General features: G+C 50.3%; 6 protein-coding genes across 6 annotated transcripts; 3 read left to right on the top strand and 3 right to left on the bottom strand.

The window, feature by feature from the left end:
- Positions 1-1,074: 1,074 nt before the first annotated feature.
- Positions 1,075-3,240, bottom strand: COCVIDRAFT_21413 (hypothetical protein; the record flags this gene model as incomplete). Its single annotated transcript, XM_014707028.1, has 2 exons — positions 1,075-1,575; positions 1,648-3,240. The coding sequence occupies 2 exons, from the start codon at positions 3,238-3,240 to the stop codon at positions 1,075-1,077; spliced, it is 2,094 nt and encodes a 697-aa protein (XP_014562514.1).
- Positions 3,241-4,008: 768 nt separating this feature from the next.
- Positions 4,009-5,989, top strand: COCVIDRAFT_83632 (hypothetical protein; the record flags this gene model as incomplete). Its single annotated transcript, XM_014707176.1, has 3 exons — positions 4,009-4,476; positions 4,682-5,141; positions 5,190-5,989. 3 exons carry the CDS (start codon positions 4,009-4,011, stop codon positions 5,987-5,989), a joined length of 1,728 nt encoding a protein of 575 aa, XP_014562662.1.
- Positions 5,990-6,615: 626 nt separating this feature from the next.
- Positions 6,616-7,758, top strand: COCVIDRAFT_21415 (hypothetical protein; the record flags this gene model as incomplete). The annotated part of the gene is made up of 3 exons (XM_014707029.1): positions 6,616-6,982; positions 7,048-7,529; positions 7,645-7,758. The coding sequence occupies 3 exons, from the start codon at positions 6,616-6,618 to the stop codon at positions 7,756-7,758; spliced, it is 963 nt and encodes a 320-aa protein (XP_014562515.1).
- Positions 7,759-8,033: 275 nt separating this feature from the next.
- On the top strand, positions 8,034-9,380 carry COCVIDRAFT_32422 (hypothetical protein; the record flags this gene model as incomplete). The annotated part of the gene is made up of 2 exons (XM_014707100.1): positions 8,034-8,039; positions 8,391-9,380. The coding sequence occupies 2 exons, from the start codon at positions 8,034-8,036 to the stop codon at positions 9,378-9,380; spliced, it is 996 nt and encodes a 331-aa protein (XP_014562586.1).
- Positions 9,381-10,884: 1,504 nt separating this feature from the next.
- On the bottom strand, positions 10,885-11,049 carry COCVIDRAFT_83338 (hypothetical protein; the record flags this gene model as incomplete). The annotated part of the gene is made up of 1 exon (XM_014707177.1): positions 10,885-11,049. A coding segment is annotated over one exon (165 nt), but the record flags the coding sequence as incomplete, so codon positions are not given.
- Positions 11,050-11,569: 520 nt separating this feature from the next.
- On the bottom strand, positions 11,570-13,470 carry COCVIDRAFT_10880 (hypothetical protein; the record flags this gene model as incomplete). The annotated part of the gene is made up of 3 exons (XM_014706968.1): positions 11,570-11,588; positions 11,647-12,768; positions 12,821-13,470. The coding sequence occupies 3 exons, from the start codon at positions 13,468-13,470 to the stop codon at positions 11,570-11,572; spliced, it is 1,791 nt and encodes a 596-aa protein (XP_014562454.1).
- Between the last annotated feature and the right edge of the window lie 150 nt (positions 13,471-13,620).

The raw sequence follows: 13,620 nt of genomic DNA on the forward strand, positions 1-13,620 counted from the left end.
GGACCTATCCTTTTGTGTATAGCCTGCATTTCTTTTGTTCTTATTCTCAAAATATCTATTGGATATTATCATGATTCTGGTCAGAGAGAAAAACAAAACAGAGATGAAAACGCAGAAGCTGGTGTTTTTGCAGATTTTGGATACCCCCCCTCCCAATTTTTTTTCTTTTGGTTTGGCAGGATAGTAGTGGTGGAATTGAAAAGACGTCAAGGACATATGGTAATACTTAGTTGTATTGAAAGTCATATAGCTGTTTTCCGCTACTTCTTTGGCAGACATCCACACGCATGCTATGAAACCATCCATTTCTATCGTAACATACAGTACAACATTGCGCCATGAAGTTCGACCTGCAGCGCCAAATTCTAGACTGTAGTTGTAGTGACATACAGAGAAGCGAATACGATGGGGGTTTGGTGGGAGACTATGTAACTAGGTTCGCTACACCATGTTGGTCCCTAATAGCCACATCTGCCTAGTATAGGAATTCTTCCTTGGCTTTGTAACACTGTCAAAGCGCCGACTATCACTTAAGCCGGACCGGGCTCGGAGTAGAACGCCGACACCGTATCGCGTATTCGACCTGTAACCCGGTGGCTGTAAACTTTCTTTATTATTTAAGGTTATTCGCAGCAGTCAGCAGTATTCCGAGTGGCGGCTTACTACCCAGGGGAACATGGTCCAATGAAGAAGTAAATGGCGCATGCGATAACAGAGACGGGTTAATATTAAGGGGTTGTTGATACGTGAACCAGAAAAGACCGTTATTATCGTCATATATGTTGTAGCAGATTTTGCGCGTGATAAGTATAAATATTTGCATATAGCATCTACCTCGTATCTTCGTGAACATTAGGTCGTTTCTATAAGAGCCGTGTTAATCATTTAGGCATCAACATCGCATCATGTGAATGAAAAAAAATAGAGGGCAGCCCGACAAATAGTGCCCTAGCCCAAAGTCGTAGTGGTGAGGCGACTCCAAAAGTTTATGTAGGTTCGCTACCACGGTGCTGGTTCTGGCGTTGGAGGCGGCCGTATTCGCTACTACACAAGAGACGGTGACAGACGGCAAGATCATGGTTCGCGAATCTCAATCATCGTGTTCCCCCTCTTTATACCAGGCTCTACCTTTTCTGACTCTTGGCTCTCATCGTCGACCAAAGTCCCCATCCGCATCAGTCCGCTCTGTCGCCCTTCGCCCATTCTTTGTACCATGCGTTGAATATTAGGGTGGCTAGGCTGTGGTCTTCCACCCGACAATCTCCTTGGTACTGCATAATTTGCACCCAACCTCGTGCGCATAGCCTCTTGTGTAGACAGCGTACGATTGACATGACCGCGTGGAGGTACGTTCTCATCGTCTGGGAGTTTCTTTTTGTCCTTTTTGGGTGAGATGAAGCGCCAGAGCTCTTTGGTCTTTTGCGCCCAGATGCTGTAGCCATATTTGGTGGAAAGAAAACCGATGATACTGAAGAAGGGTATGCAAATGGCGACGAGGACCACTGCAAAGTTTGTGAAACCCGCTTTCTCAGGCATGTTTGTCATGCCGAAAATGGAGGTGACAAAAGTAAGGGGCTGTCAGGGATGTCAGTAAGCTTTCTTTGCTATTTTAACACACTCTACACCCTGATGCTTTTCTAGACTTACCATGAAGAACAAGTTGACAATGGTAAGGACTTTGATGTTGTAGCCTTGGTGCACGGTAACATCTGCTAATTCCACAGACTTCCGGGACTCTTGGATACTCGTACCTGAGAAGAGTTGTTCCTGCAGCGTCTCAATTTCATGTCTTCTTTCATTATTCTCTGCTATGATTGTCCGGAGCTCCTTCATTTCTCGCTCAAACTGCAATCTTAGTAAGCGCAGGCGACGTCTCCAATGTTCGTTCCGCGGAGATTCTTCAAACAGCGGCCACAACATCTTATTCCTTCCCTCCCAGATATCTTCAGTAAAGGTATCTTCAAAAGCATCGATCATGGATTTGATGCTATTGTTGACACTGCCCAGGGTCTGGTGGGCGTAGAAATACCGGCGTGTCCAGGTAAAATCCTTATCTTCGAAAAGCCGATTTTGCCGCAGTTTCTCGTCAAACAAGAAGCCTAGCGGGGGAGTAACGAGCTCGGTGATGCGCTTGTATATCTCGTCGTATCTCTTTCTCGCATCTCGGTACTCTGTCAAAAGAGAATGCAGAAAAGCCTCCGCGCCGTTGAGAAACTTGTGACCACTCTCAAACGTATAGGGGGTTCCTTGCGTTGGCTGTGATTTCCAGTCGGGAAAACACTCCAATTGGAGGACTTGGTACGGTGACCAGATGTCATGGACCCATCCGAAACGGGTTTTGGCACGTCTTGCCCGATTACGGATGCGGCGAGGGTTCTCATCATGAAGGACTAGCGCAACGATGGCGCTGCATCGGGCCAAGGGAATGTGGTGTTCGGAATCACCACTTGTCTTGTCAGCGAGCTGCCATTGCATCGGTTTGCACTCCTCTCCAACAATTGTGTAATACTCAAAATTGAAGAAGAAAGTGTTTTGGTGCTTAGGGTCCTCGTCAAAAGCCCTGAACATATGCGCAGAAGACGCGTCCGTCTCAACGAGTTTTTGGAAAAGCTCGTCCATATCGAAGGCTTTGTGCAGAGTTAGGTGTAGGGCGCCGAATAGAATGGGCGAAGGTTCGCGCGCAATCGTGATGCGCCCTACCACAACTTCGTCATCATGTTTGTGGATTTCCTTGAGTGATTCCCAGATTTGATGTGCATTGGACATGTCGTTATCGGGACTAGCAGCCTCGATTAGTTTCGGGACACCATTCTGGCCGACGCTGTAGACTTGAAAATGAGAGTAATGGCTGCGATCTTCTGGATTTCCATCTTGTTGAAATAGGTGAGGCTGTTTGGAAAGTTTTACAGGATCAGAGAGGATGGGTGCTAATATCTCTCTGCCGTGCAAGCCCCAGGAGTGATTCTTGAGATGATCGCGGAGGTGCTCATGGTCGAACGAGTGGGCCGGGAGCTCGGCCTGGACGAAGAAATCATCTTCGTCGTCGTCGCTGTCGTCTGAAAGTGTTGATGTATCGGCAAAGACGGTGTCGCCACCGAGCCGGGTGGAGCTGCGACGCAGGTGGGTAGCATCGGATGGTTTGAAGATATCATTAGTCGAGAGACTGTTTAGCAAGGCGTCATGCGAGCGCTGCAGCGACTCCAGCTGCTGTTTCAGCACCTCGAGTTCTGTCTCAGCCATCTGCCTGACCTGTCGCTATGTGATGTGGCCTCGAGAAGGCAGATGGTAAAGACCGAGGTCGTGAAGCTTATGTCGCCTAGCAATAGTGATTGCTTTCTTGGCCCCCACCCAACTTTGCTGCAGGCCCAGCCTTCTGTTGAGTGGTCGACTACTTTCATCCAATCTCTACACAAGCCACGGTGGAGCGGACGCATGAGCCTCACCCAGAAGGGGGGCGATTGACCTTGAGCGGTCGTTGCAACAGGCAATCATGAGAATGCGAATTCGATGGTGACGCTCACCGCCCTTTCTGTTCGCCAAGAATCCTGAAAATCCGGTGCGTGCGGATCCTAAAGCACAGAGCGAAAGTGCTTGACTAACAACCTACGCGAGTGACGACGGATCCGCTGTATGCAAAGTGAGATGGCTGGTTATCGCCTCCACCACGGGGGGCGGGTGAAGGAGCCGGCGAGACACACGCCAAGAGCCGCCTGGGTGCATGTGCAAGTGCGTGTCCAAATCCCCACCCAAGCGCTCCATTCTCGCCACCATTTCGCAACCCAACTGGCAGTGCCATGTGTCTAGATTCTACAGCGCCGCCTAGAAGACCAAGCGAACAGTCTAGTACATGGAAATCGACCAATGCAGATAGACCAGGAACAGCTCCGCCCGCCCATGCGTCATTGGTGCTCGCTTACCCACCCCAATCCACAAAATTCCCCGATGCTACTCACGCATTTTATGCCTTTCAACTCTCAGCCGTTGCCAGTCGGGCGTTGAAGAGCTACAATGCCCTCCACAGGCGTCTATTTCTGGCTGTCCATCCCGGTAGTGTTGGTGGCCCTCATCTATCAGCTTGGACTACCGGCTTTCATTGGTGATCGACTCCCAAACTTGCGCGTCACGACTCATTGCTATAAGTCTGTCAAAACCTTGTCTCCGGAGCGATTACACCTAGATTGTTTTACAGTCAACGACGGTCTTTTCTCAAGTGTCTTCGCCGGTGATGCTTCTTCCGATGAAGTCAAGGAGGCGCGTACTGGATACGTGTACCCAGGCTTGTGGGACGGGCACGGCCATCTAATACAGTTTGGAGAGTCTCTAGACTCTGTGAGCTTATTTGGTGCAAGCTCAATGGCTGAAGTCCAGGAAAGGCTACTTGAGTACAAAGCGGGCCGTCCCGATGAGGGCACAAGCGATCAGTGGCTGAGGGGCGTAGGCTGGGATCAGGCGCATTTCGGACAGTGGCCAACCTCAGTACGTGTTACCAATACCTTGATGAGCCAATCACCCCTAAACAAAAGTATGCGTCGAATTCCATGGTGTCGCACAAAATCATTCGTGATGGAACAATCACAATGGTCATATATCGCGATTGCTTTTGCTAGACACTATGCGTACTCGTCGCAGGATTCTTGTTTGATGCCGTGATTGCCGAAATTGCTTGCTGACATAACGGTAGTCAGATCTAGAAATATCTAAAGACTTCAAAGACCTCTATATAATGCTGGACCGGGTGGATGTTCATTGCATCTGGGTTTCTGAAAAGGTACTCGACCTTCTTCCCTTGCCACTGCCAGATGTGCCTGGCGGTGAGATACCTGAGAAGGGCGTGTTCTGCGACAATGCCATGGACATTGTTCTGGAACACTATCCCAAGCCCGACGCAGCGCGGAAGACTAAGTTCATCAAAGCTGCGATGGCCAACTTGAACCAGTATGGTATTGTGGGGATGCACGATGCTGGAGTTGTTCCACGAGACCTGAAGCTATACGAGAAGCTCGCAAATGACGAAGACTGGACTGTTAGGGTGAATGCCATGATTGAATGCGACACTAGAAACACCTTTTGTCCGGAGGCGGTGGAGAAGATTAGCATGCCAAACGGAAAATTCCAAGTCAAGAGTGTGAAACTCTTCGCAGGTATGTAATAGTTGTTGCCTATCTAAGAGAAGTGCTGACATGACAAAGATGGGGCACTGGGCAGCTGGGGCAGCGCAATGCTCGAACCTTATAGCGACAAACCCACGTCATCGGGCTCGCTCCTTGTCAATGCAACCGCATTGTCAGAAGTCACGCTCAAGTGGGCCGAGCAGGGATACCAAGTCAACATTCATGCCATAGGGGACCTTGCGAACAGGCTCGCCATTGACGCTTTTGAGGCTGCCTTGAAAAAGGTGTGCCCCGATGTTACTCCCCACGAATGCCAATCACAACGTCGTTTCCGGATTGAACATTTCCAAATCATCCACCCGGATGATCAGGTCCGAGTTAAAGAGCTTGGTATCATCCCCTTTATACAACCTACACACGCAACCTCAGACATGGAGTATGCGGAAACTAGGCTTGGCCGCCAGCGTACAAGCGACTCTGCATATCGTATGCGTTCAATGGTATCTCAGGGGCTGGTTCTAGGCAGTGATTTTCCAGTTGAGCCTGCCAGCATCTTTGAGGGTATATACGCGGCCACCACGCGACGGAGCCCAAGAACAGGTCTAGATGCGGACGGCGGCAAGACTGGTTGGTATCCTGAAGAAAGACTCAATTTCGAACAAGCACTGAAGGGTTTTACCGTTAACCCTGCATACGCCGCATTTCTAGAAGGCAAAGCTGGTGTCATCGAAGTGGGGGCGTACGCCGACTGGATTGTTGTCGATGAGGACTTGGAGAGAATGGATTTTGAATCATTACGGAAGGCAACAGTAAGGGAAACGTGGGTTGGCGGGAAACTGGTCTACCAAAGGCCCAGCGACGGACAAGTTCCCCGTTAAATGCACCAAAAAACAACACCCGCCCGCGAATCTCTCCACCCCCACGTCTCGAATGACATGCTCGGGTTGTCCCAACGTATCAAATTGCTCGGTGTTTCTGGCGGCTCTGGCGGCTCTTATGATCTCCCACGTAACGATCGCCTTTACTTCTGTTCTAGACCAACTCTAGAAGCAAGCAGTGGTATCTGATTTGGTTTCACGTAGGTATCGGAGCTGCAGAATGCAATATTTCCCCGCTTTCAAGGTCAAACTCTGCAGCCCTGCTGCAAACACTTATGTTCAATGCACAATAAACCCCACGTATTCGTATTTTATCGCCGAATTCCCTTGGTCTAACCTGAAACTCTCACATGACCAGCATGGTACTCATGTGTGCTTGACCAACCAGCGCCACTAGATTGATGCTTATTATTTTGACCAAGTGGTTTACATCAGAAAGAGTTTGCTAGCTTTCACCCACGCACCCCACGCGCCTCACTCTTGAAACTTGATGCCTAATGGTGGATCGCGATGTCTTTGATACATAAGACATTTGCTATTTTGACCACTGCTGCAATTTTGACTCCTATCTTACACATTACCAATAAAAGGATACTACCAAGAAAGCACCTTGTTGAACATTCAATATGACGACCACTCGACTTCCCTCAACTACCCATGTATCCAAGCCAACGCCCTTGGCCAAGACCCTCACAGTTACCCCACCTGTCACTCCAAATGGAACGAGCGCAGCAGCACACCAGCTAGTAGCTGAGATAAGAGATATTCACTCCAGGCTCAGTGAGCTGTCGTCATTAGCGCCCTCACACTCAGTCAACACCCTCTTGACACGTCTGGTGAATCTATGTGTGGTGCCTTATAGCACCGAATTCACCACCTACTTCTTCAACATAGCGGGTGTAGAGCAGCTCTGTGACAAGTTACGTCCAATATGTTCCGAGGCCGAGGGGGAGCTAGAAAAGTTCCACGCAGAGCGAATGTTAAGAGAACTGGGTATGTCACCATCATGCAAAACTTTCCCCTAGAGAGAAAAGAAAAATACTAATATCTCCGCAAAGACACTAGCCAAGAAGCGGCCTCGACTGCCATCCTCCAATCATTCCCTTACTACGACAACTACGTTGACCTCTCCCGCCTGGAAGCCTCCCTCATCAACGCCTTCGCCTCCTCCCCACCAACCTCCATTGCCTTCATCGGCTCAGGCCCTCTACCTCTGACATCCCTATGCTTTCTATCCCAATATCCCACCGCACACATTCACAACATCGACCGTGACGACACTGCCCTACGTCTCAGCGCCGCTCTATGCACTAAACTTGGGTTCTCGAAACGCATGAGTTTTACGAACGAAGATATCACACAGGAAGATCCTGGGGCCGAGGTTTCATGGACGAAGTCACAAGTTGTGTTCTTGGCTGCGCTCGTGGGAACTGATACGCGATCTAAGTTGGAGATTCTGAGGGATTTGGCTGCGAGGTTACAGCCGGGATGTTTGGTTGTGGCGAGGAGCGCGAGGGGGATGAGGAGTGTGCTTTATCCCGTAAGTTATCGTCACCCTTTTCTTTTTGGACATATGGAAGGATGTCCCTTTGCAATCAACAATGCGCGCAAAACAATTGTTCTGGATATCTATTTGCTGACTGGGCCGAAATTAGATCCTACAACTCTCAGAGGACTTGCAAGCGATTGGACTGGAAATGCTGGCTGAGCTGCACCCGTGGACGAATGTTGTAAATTCTGCTATTATACTTCGTGTAAGGGAGAGGTAAATGCGGCCAAGTACTGACTACGGAGATGGAATGTACACAAAGAGTTCACCAAATCCAGAACACACTCTTCGCAAGCTCGAGGATTCTATCGCGCAGAACCTTGGTATCTCCTTTGGGTTTAGTCGCCCCCCGTTGGGGATCTTAAAGAAACGTTCAAACGACAACAACGATATGTGCTGTACTACAGACACACCTTGAAGACGACTGATGGGTTGGCGAATGTGATTGATATATGCAACGAGTCCCACCAAGCCAAAATATCACCCCACAGAACTATGGCCGCTTTGAATGTCTACTGCTCTGACCGTTTGGTTGCTGCATTCGTTTTGTAATTCACCGATCGGTTGGAACATACAGCTACTAACCTTACAGTCTGTTTACCCTCACGCGATATTTCGAAACATGTATGCTGCTGCCTTGCTAGTCACGAGTTGTTCGGCGGGATGGACCGGAGAGAGTGGTATTACGGACGCCTTACATCGGCCAACCGACTTGCCGAACACGACGTTCAAAGTGGTTCAAAAACCCCAGCATCTGTCCCCAAAATCAGAAATATCCCACCATTCGATAAGATATAATTCAGCTGCCCTCTAAAACTCAGTTCCCAAGATAAAAATCACTTGGTTATGGAGTCGCACGAAAACAAACCGGACCCAAGTCTCAACCCCCAAAATCATCCTCCATCCTCCTACAATCTCGACGACAACAGCTCCAAAACCTGCATTCTCCCCGACGGACGCAAGCTAGGATACGCAGAATACGGCTCGCCAACCGGCCACGCAATTCTCTACCAACATGGCTTGCCCGGCTCCCGTCTCGAAGCCTCCTCCTACCACGACCTCGCCATCACCCTCAACGCCAGGATCATCGCCATCGACCGACCCGGCATAGGTCTCAGCTCCCCCCAAGCATCCCGGACCCTTCTCTCCTGGCCCAAAGACGTCGAAAACCTGACCCAGCACCTCGGCTTAACGTCGTACTCCGTACTGGGCGTATCGGGCGGCGGCCCCTACGCCCTCGCCTGCGCCTTCGCCCTCCCCGCCACCCACCTAAAATGCGTCTCTGTAATCTGCGGCCTGGGACCCCCGGACATGAGTATGTGGAAAGCCGACATGGTACACTGGATTAGTTTCCCCTACGGCTGGCGCTTCGCCCCGGAGTTTTTACTAGAAATGTTCTTCAGGCTCGATGTTTTTGGTCGCATGGAGCTGAGTGATGAGGACAAGCTCGAGAAGATGATGCAGCCTGAGCGTCTTGCTTCGATTGAGAATACAAAGAATCGACGCATTCTGAGTGATGAGGCGTTTTTGAAAGTGGCGCTTAGGGCGGGTCGCGAGTCGCAGAGGCAGGGATTCGGGGGTGTGGCGCTGGATGGGAGGGTGGTGTGTCGGGGGTGGGGATTCAAGATTGAAGATATTAGAAGGGAGTTACCGGTTAAGCTGTGGTATGGTAAAGATGATGTTTTTATTCCGCCGAATATTGGGATTGAGACTGCGGCGAGGCGGGAGGGTGCTGGGGGGAAGGTTGTGTTGAGGTTGGAGGAGGATGATACGCATTATAGTATTTCGCAGGATTGGAAGAAGGAGCAGCTTGAGGCTATTCTTGTGGAGATGCGGGAGTGAACTTGATTTGATATCCGGAAGGTTACGGTTTTTTTCCCACTCAGTTCAAATGTTGTATTCGTAATGTTTTTTTTGGTACTGATGTGAAAGCAATGGTGTTTTGGATACAATATGGTAAATCAAATTAGACAGTCTCATGCTCTTTGCCAGTATATTGCCTACCCACCGAATGTTCCTTTTCCATAAAAAAAATACTGGTGACTGCATATAGGGCTAATCGTAACCTTGGTGTGCACGAGCACAAATCAGAATAGACCAGGTCCATAAGCTTTCCTGTAGTATCACATCCACGGGATACCATCACCCAAACAAGCGGATGCAATATGAGAATTGTATGGAAGATAATCCAAAATAAGCCCTTTCACTATGGTACAACAGTTGATCTCTTACGGTTGAAAATGGTCAAGTATTAACGTTACTCTATGATTACAGTATACGGTAAGGAACTGCAGTATCAGAACAGGTATAATTACATGAGCGAGAAGATGACGAAGCCCGCAAAGACAGTCACATAAAACAAAAGCATCCCATTACCCCTAAGCCTGGTATCCCCCGACAAGTCTGGCCGGCATTCTCGCACAAGTCCCGTTACATTCGGCCAGTTTTGGTCTGGACATTGAGTCTCTTGGAGCATAAGTTCAGCAACCTGATCGGCAAGCGTGTTGTTCAGTGGAATAGCACAGGAATTTGTGGGTTGCATTCCAAGTGCCAGGATGGGATACGGCCCTGTGGAGCTGATTATCTCTTTCTCTATGCGCATAGAGGCGACTGGGGTGGCACATGAACCCACATTGGTAAGATCAGGTACGTATATCACCGTTTTCAGGGTCCAGGCCGAATTTGACAAAGCCATGAGAGATGACACTGGGGTCGGGATCAGGTGAAATCTCGCCAGTGGATTCGTTGCAGGATTTTCTGATACCGAAAGTATAGCGCATAAGTAGTTTTCGGGATGTGGTATTGAGGATTTAAATGACTAGATCAATGATGAGGTGCGTGTCTTGGGGCGGAGCCGACTTATTGAGGGCTGAAACCCCAGTGACCCAATCTCCGTTTGCGATAATGATGTCCATATTTTGATCTCTGTCAAGTGCGATGATGTCCCAGCTCCAATGAGGACTGTAAGGCCACGCCACAGAGCCATTGGTGAGGCCGAACACGACGGGAAAGGGGTATACAGGCTTGTAAATGGTGTCGTCTCTTGGAAAAACAACATCGAGTTGAACAGTGCCCGGCAGGTCAGCAGCATGGACGAAGGTCGATGCGCCAAGGAGGCACAGTAACGCGCTTGTATCATGTAGGAATCTCATGCTCGAGTAGGGGGTGGATTGCCAATTGGAAGAAACTGGACTCTTGAAGAGCGAATTTGATTTGAAACATGCGCAGGCATTTAGTCTTATAGAACGAAGTGACCTAGACGCGCCAGGTCAACTGCGCCGCAGAGAGAACGATTTGAAGGGCTGTGCAATCTCCCGAAGTGATTTATCTGGGCGCATGTGACTTATTACCTGCCATAATAGAGCCCATATGCGAGCCACGGGTTCGCGGGCGAGGATTGCCTAGAAATGATGAAGCTTTCCCGCATGGTATTGCAGTTGTGTTGGGATAGGTGACGATACGAAATGGGGTTTTGTTGGTGAAATCTTGGCGCCGTGAGCAACTTGCCCGATCAAGCCAGTTGCCATACAACGTACCGGATGCATGGAGCTCGTTACAGTTGAACAATGCACTTCACTAATAATCATTACGCCAAAGCGGAGTCTAAACCCATGTCCATAGCAATGCCATCACCACACTCCCCCCTCCTTGATGAGTACCTCTATGCTAAACAATATCAATTATCGATGATAGACGCTCCCTTCAGAAAAATGACAAAATGACTGGAAAAAAGAAACGCTAAAGGAGGGACAAGAGGGTATACCTGAGGCAAATAACGCCAACGACGAATGATGTAGTGAAAAGAAAGGGGACAAGAGGGCGAGAGTGCTGTGAAAACCAAGGATGTCCTGACCGAATGGTCTTATAACCAAGAGACTGTCATGCTGGCGATTCGATGTAGCGTCTGGAAGAAGAAAATAAGGAATGATGCTTAGGAGCCCCGGTAAGGTCGTTATTCCTGCAACTGATGCGTAGGACATGCTCCTCGGCCCTTTTTGTTCCACCACTCTTTGATGCATGACTGCCCTTTGTTAGTAACCATTCTCCACCCTGTATCTAATATCCAATAAAAGAACATACCTCATGAAATTTGCACCAACAAACTAACCTCGCCATGCGATCTCCCGCCTCAAAGTCTTCCAGACAAATCGTGCATTCTGCTTGCGCCCCCTCATCATCCACACAGTCCTTCTCAGTTGCAATATAGGGGAACATGCCGCGCGCAGCATGGCTCATTCTATTGCTAGATCCTTCGCCATTTCCCGCACTGCTCATACCACGGGTACGCTGAGTAGGCAGACTTGCAGATGTCTGTGGTGCAGGTATTGCCTTGGGACCAGGAGAAGCTGAATGTAAGGCGATACACTCTTCAATGTGTCGGGTACGGTCCGTCTCATCACCATCAGATCCCTTGGGGGGGAGCTCGTCCCCGCAAATAGGACATTCGTCTTCCTCAGCGATCTGACGTCGAGGCTGAGGTAGCTGTGCGTGATAAGGATGTAGCGGTTGGGGGATTGCAGTGGAAGTGGCTTGTCCAAACGGCGATCCTGCAAATGATGCGGCCCCAAAGGTTGACCGGTGACGAGGGCGGTTACTTGACAACGTCTGCGAAATGAGTGGCGCGCGATGGTGCGGATGTTGCTGTTGAGTAGCAGAGGGTGGGAGAGGAGGTAGTCTTCGCTCTCCGATGTTTGAGCTGCCGTGGTAACTCACTCGCCTATTCTGGCTGTTGTCGATCGGAGCCTCGCGATTAACATAAGCATGTCCTGGATTCACAAACCGTGACGCATCATGCGCACTTGATGCAGATCGATGAGCGCGTGGGTGCGTTGGTGGGGCGTGGGGCGACCTGGGAGACGGGGCAAATTGCAATGGATACCTCGGGTCGCGGCCAGAGGGTTGATACTGCGGCGGTGGGCTAAAATTGGGATCAGGTACACATGGATTGCAAACGCGGACTTCCTCGCCTCCGCCTAGCGCTGGGTTGCGGAACGGGCCGAAAGCCGACATGGCATTCTCATCATCCCCGGTCAGATCAATGAAGTTTGCCGCCATTTCGGAAGGGGGATGGACGATGAACTGTCGGGGTATAGTGATACGATGTGGCGAACACGTGGCGCACACGACTCTTCCACACTTCCTGTCGGCAACCGTCAGCATGTGCTTTGTCAAAATTAGGTTTCCTCCTGCGATTTGCAAGCTTCTTGCCCATTCTGGCGTGGATGCCCAACTGGTCAAGACATGGACAGCGCTCCCAACAAAGAAGGGAGTGGTGAGCCTACCTGCAATGATGCCTCCTAAGAAGAAATGTAAAAGGTCTCTTGCACACCGGACACTGTGTGACATCGCTATCCGGCTGCCATGGTGGCAGGACGATATCGCTCTGCCTTCTGACCGGCGTAGTGTTGGCTTGTGGTGGGACGGGTGGTGTGGGTGGAAGCGCTCGCAAAGAGGCAGGCGGGGAATCCAGGACGATGGGGTCCATACTAGAGTTACCAGTGGTCTCAGAGTGCATCCGTATACTCGATGGCCGCCTCATAGGCGAGTCAGCTGTTGTCAGGCGTCGCTTGCGGTCAGAGCTGCGAGAGGACAGCGAGTCTGTACGCGGCGAGGGGCGGCTGGGGAGCGTGTATCGCATGGAAGAGGGGTTTGCGCGAGCTTCGTGGGCTGCAGCGGGGTCGAGCTCGCTGGAATGTGGTTGCTGGTTAACGTCGGTTTCGGTACCGTCTCTCAAAAAGTCCATCCACGTTTCGGGGTCTTGCGCCAGGAAGTGTGACGCCACAACTGCCTCTGAATGCTGTCGAGAGCCATTTCCCATGAGAATATCACGTTGTCCTTGTATATTGCTACTCGCGCCTTCACCATGACTCTCGTAGGCATGTGAGCTGCGAGCATGAGGTCCGCTCGGGCGCGGGGCAGCGTTCGGAGACATCTAAAGTGTATCTGGCCTGCGTGAGGAATCTAACGGCTGGTTGTAGAGGTGCAAAGAGCGTGAGTCTGGCGCCACAGCAACCCAAAGAGCCACTGCTCATGTGATTACAGAGTGGAGGGTTGGTGTCTACGTAGAGAAAGTCGGGCGGTA

This window comes from Bipolaris victoriae (genome assembly GCF_000527765.1).
Source record: "Bipolaris victoriae FI3 unplaced genomic scaffold scaffold_0, whole genome shotgun sequence".
Classification (NCBI taxonomy): Eukaryota; Fungi; Ascomycota; class Dothideomycetes; order Pleosporales; family Pleosporaceae; genus Bipolaris; species Bipolaris victoriae.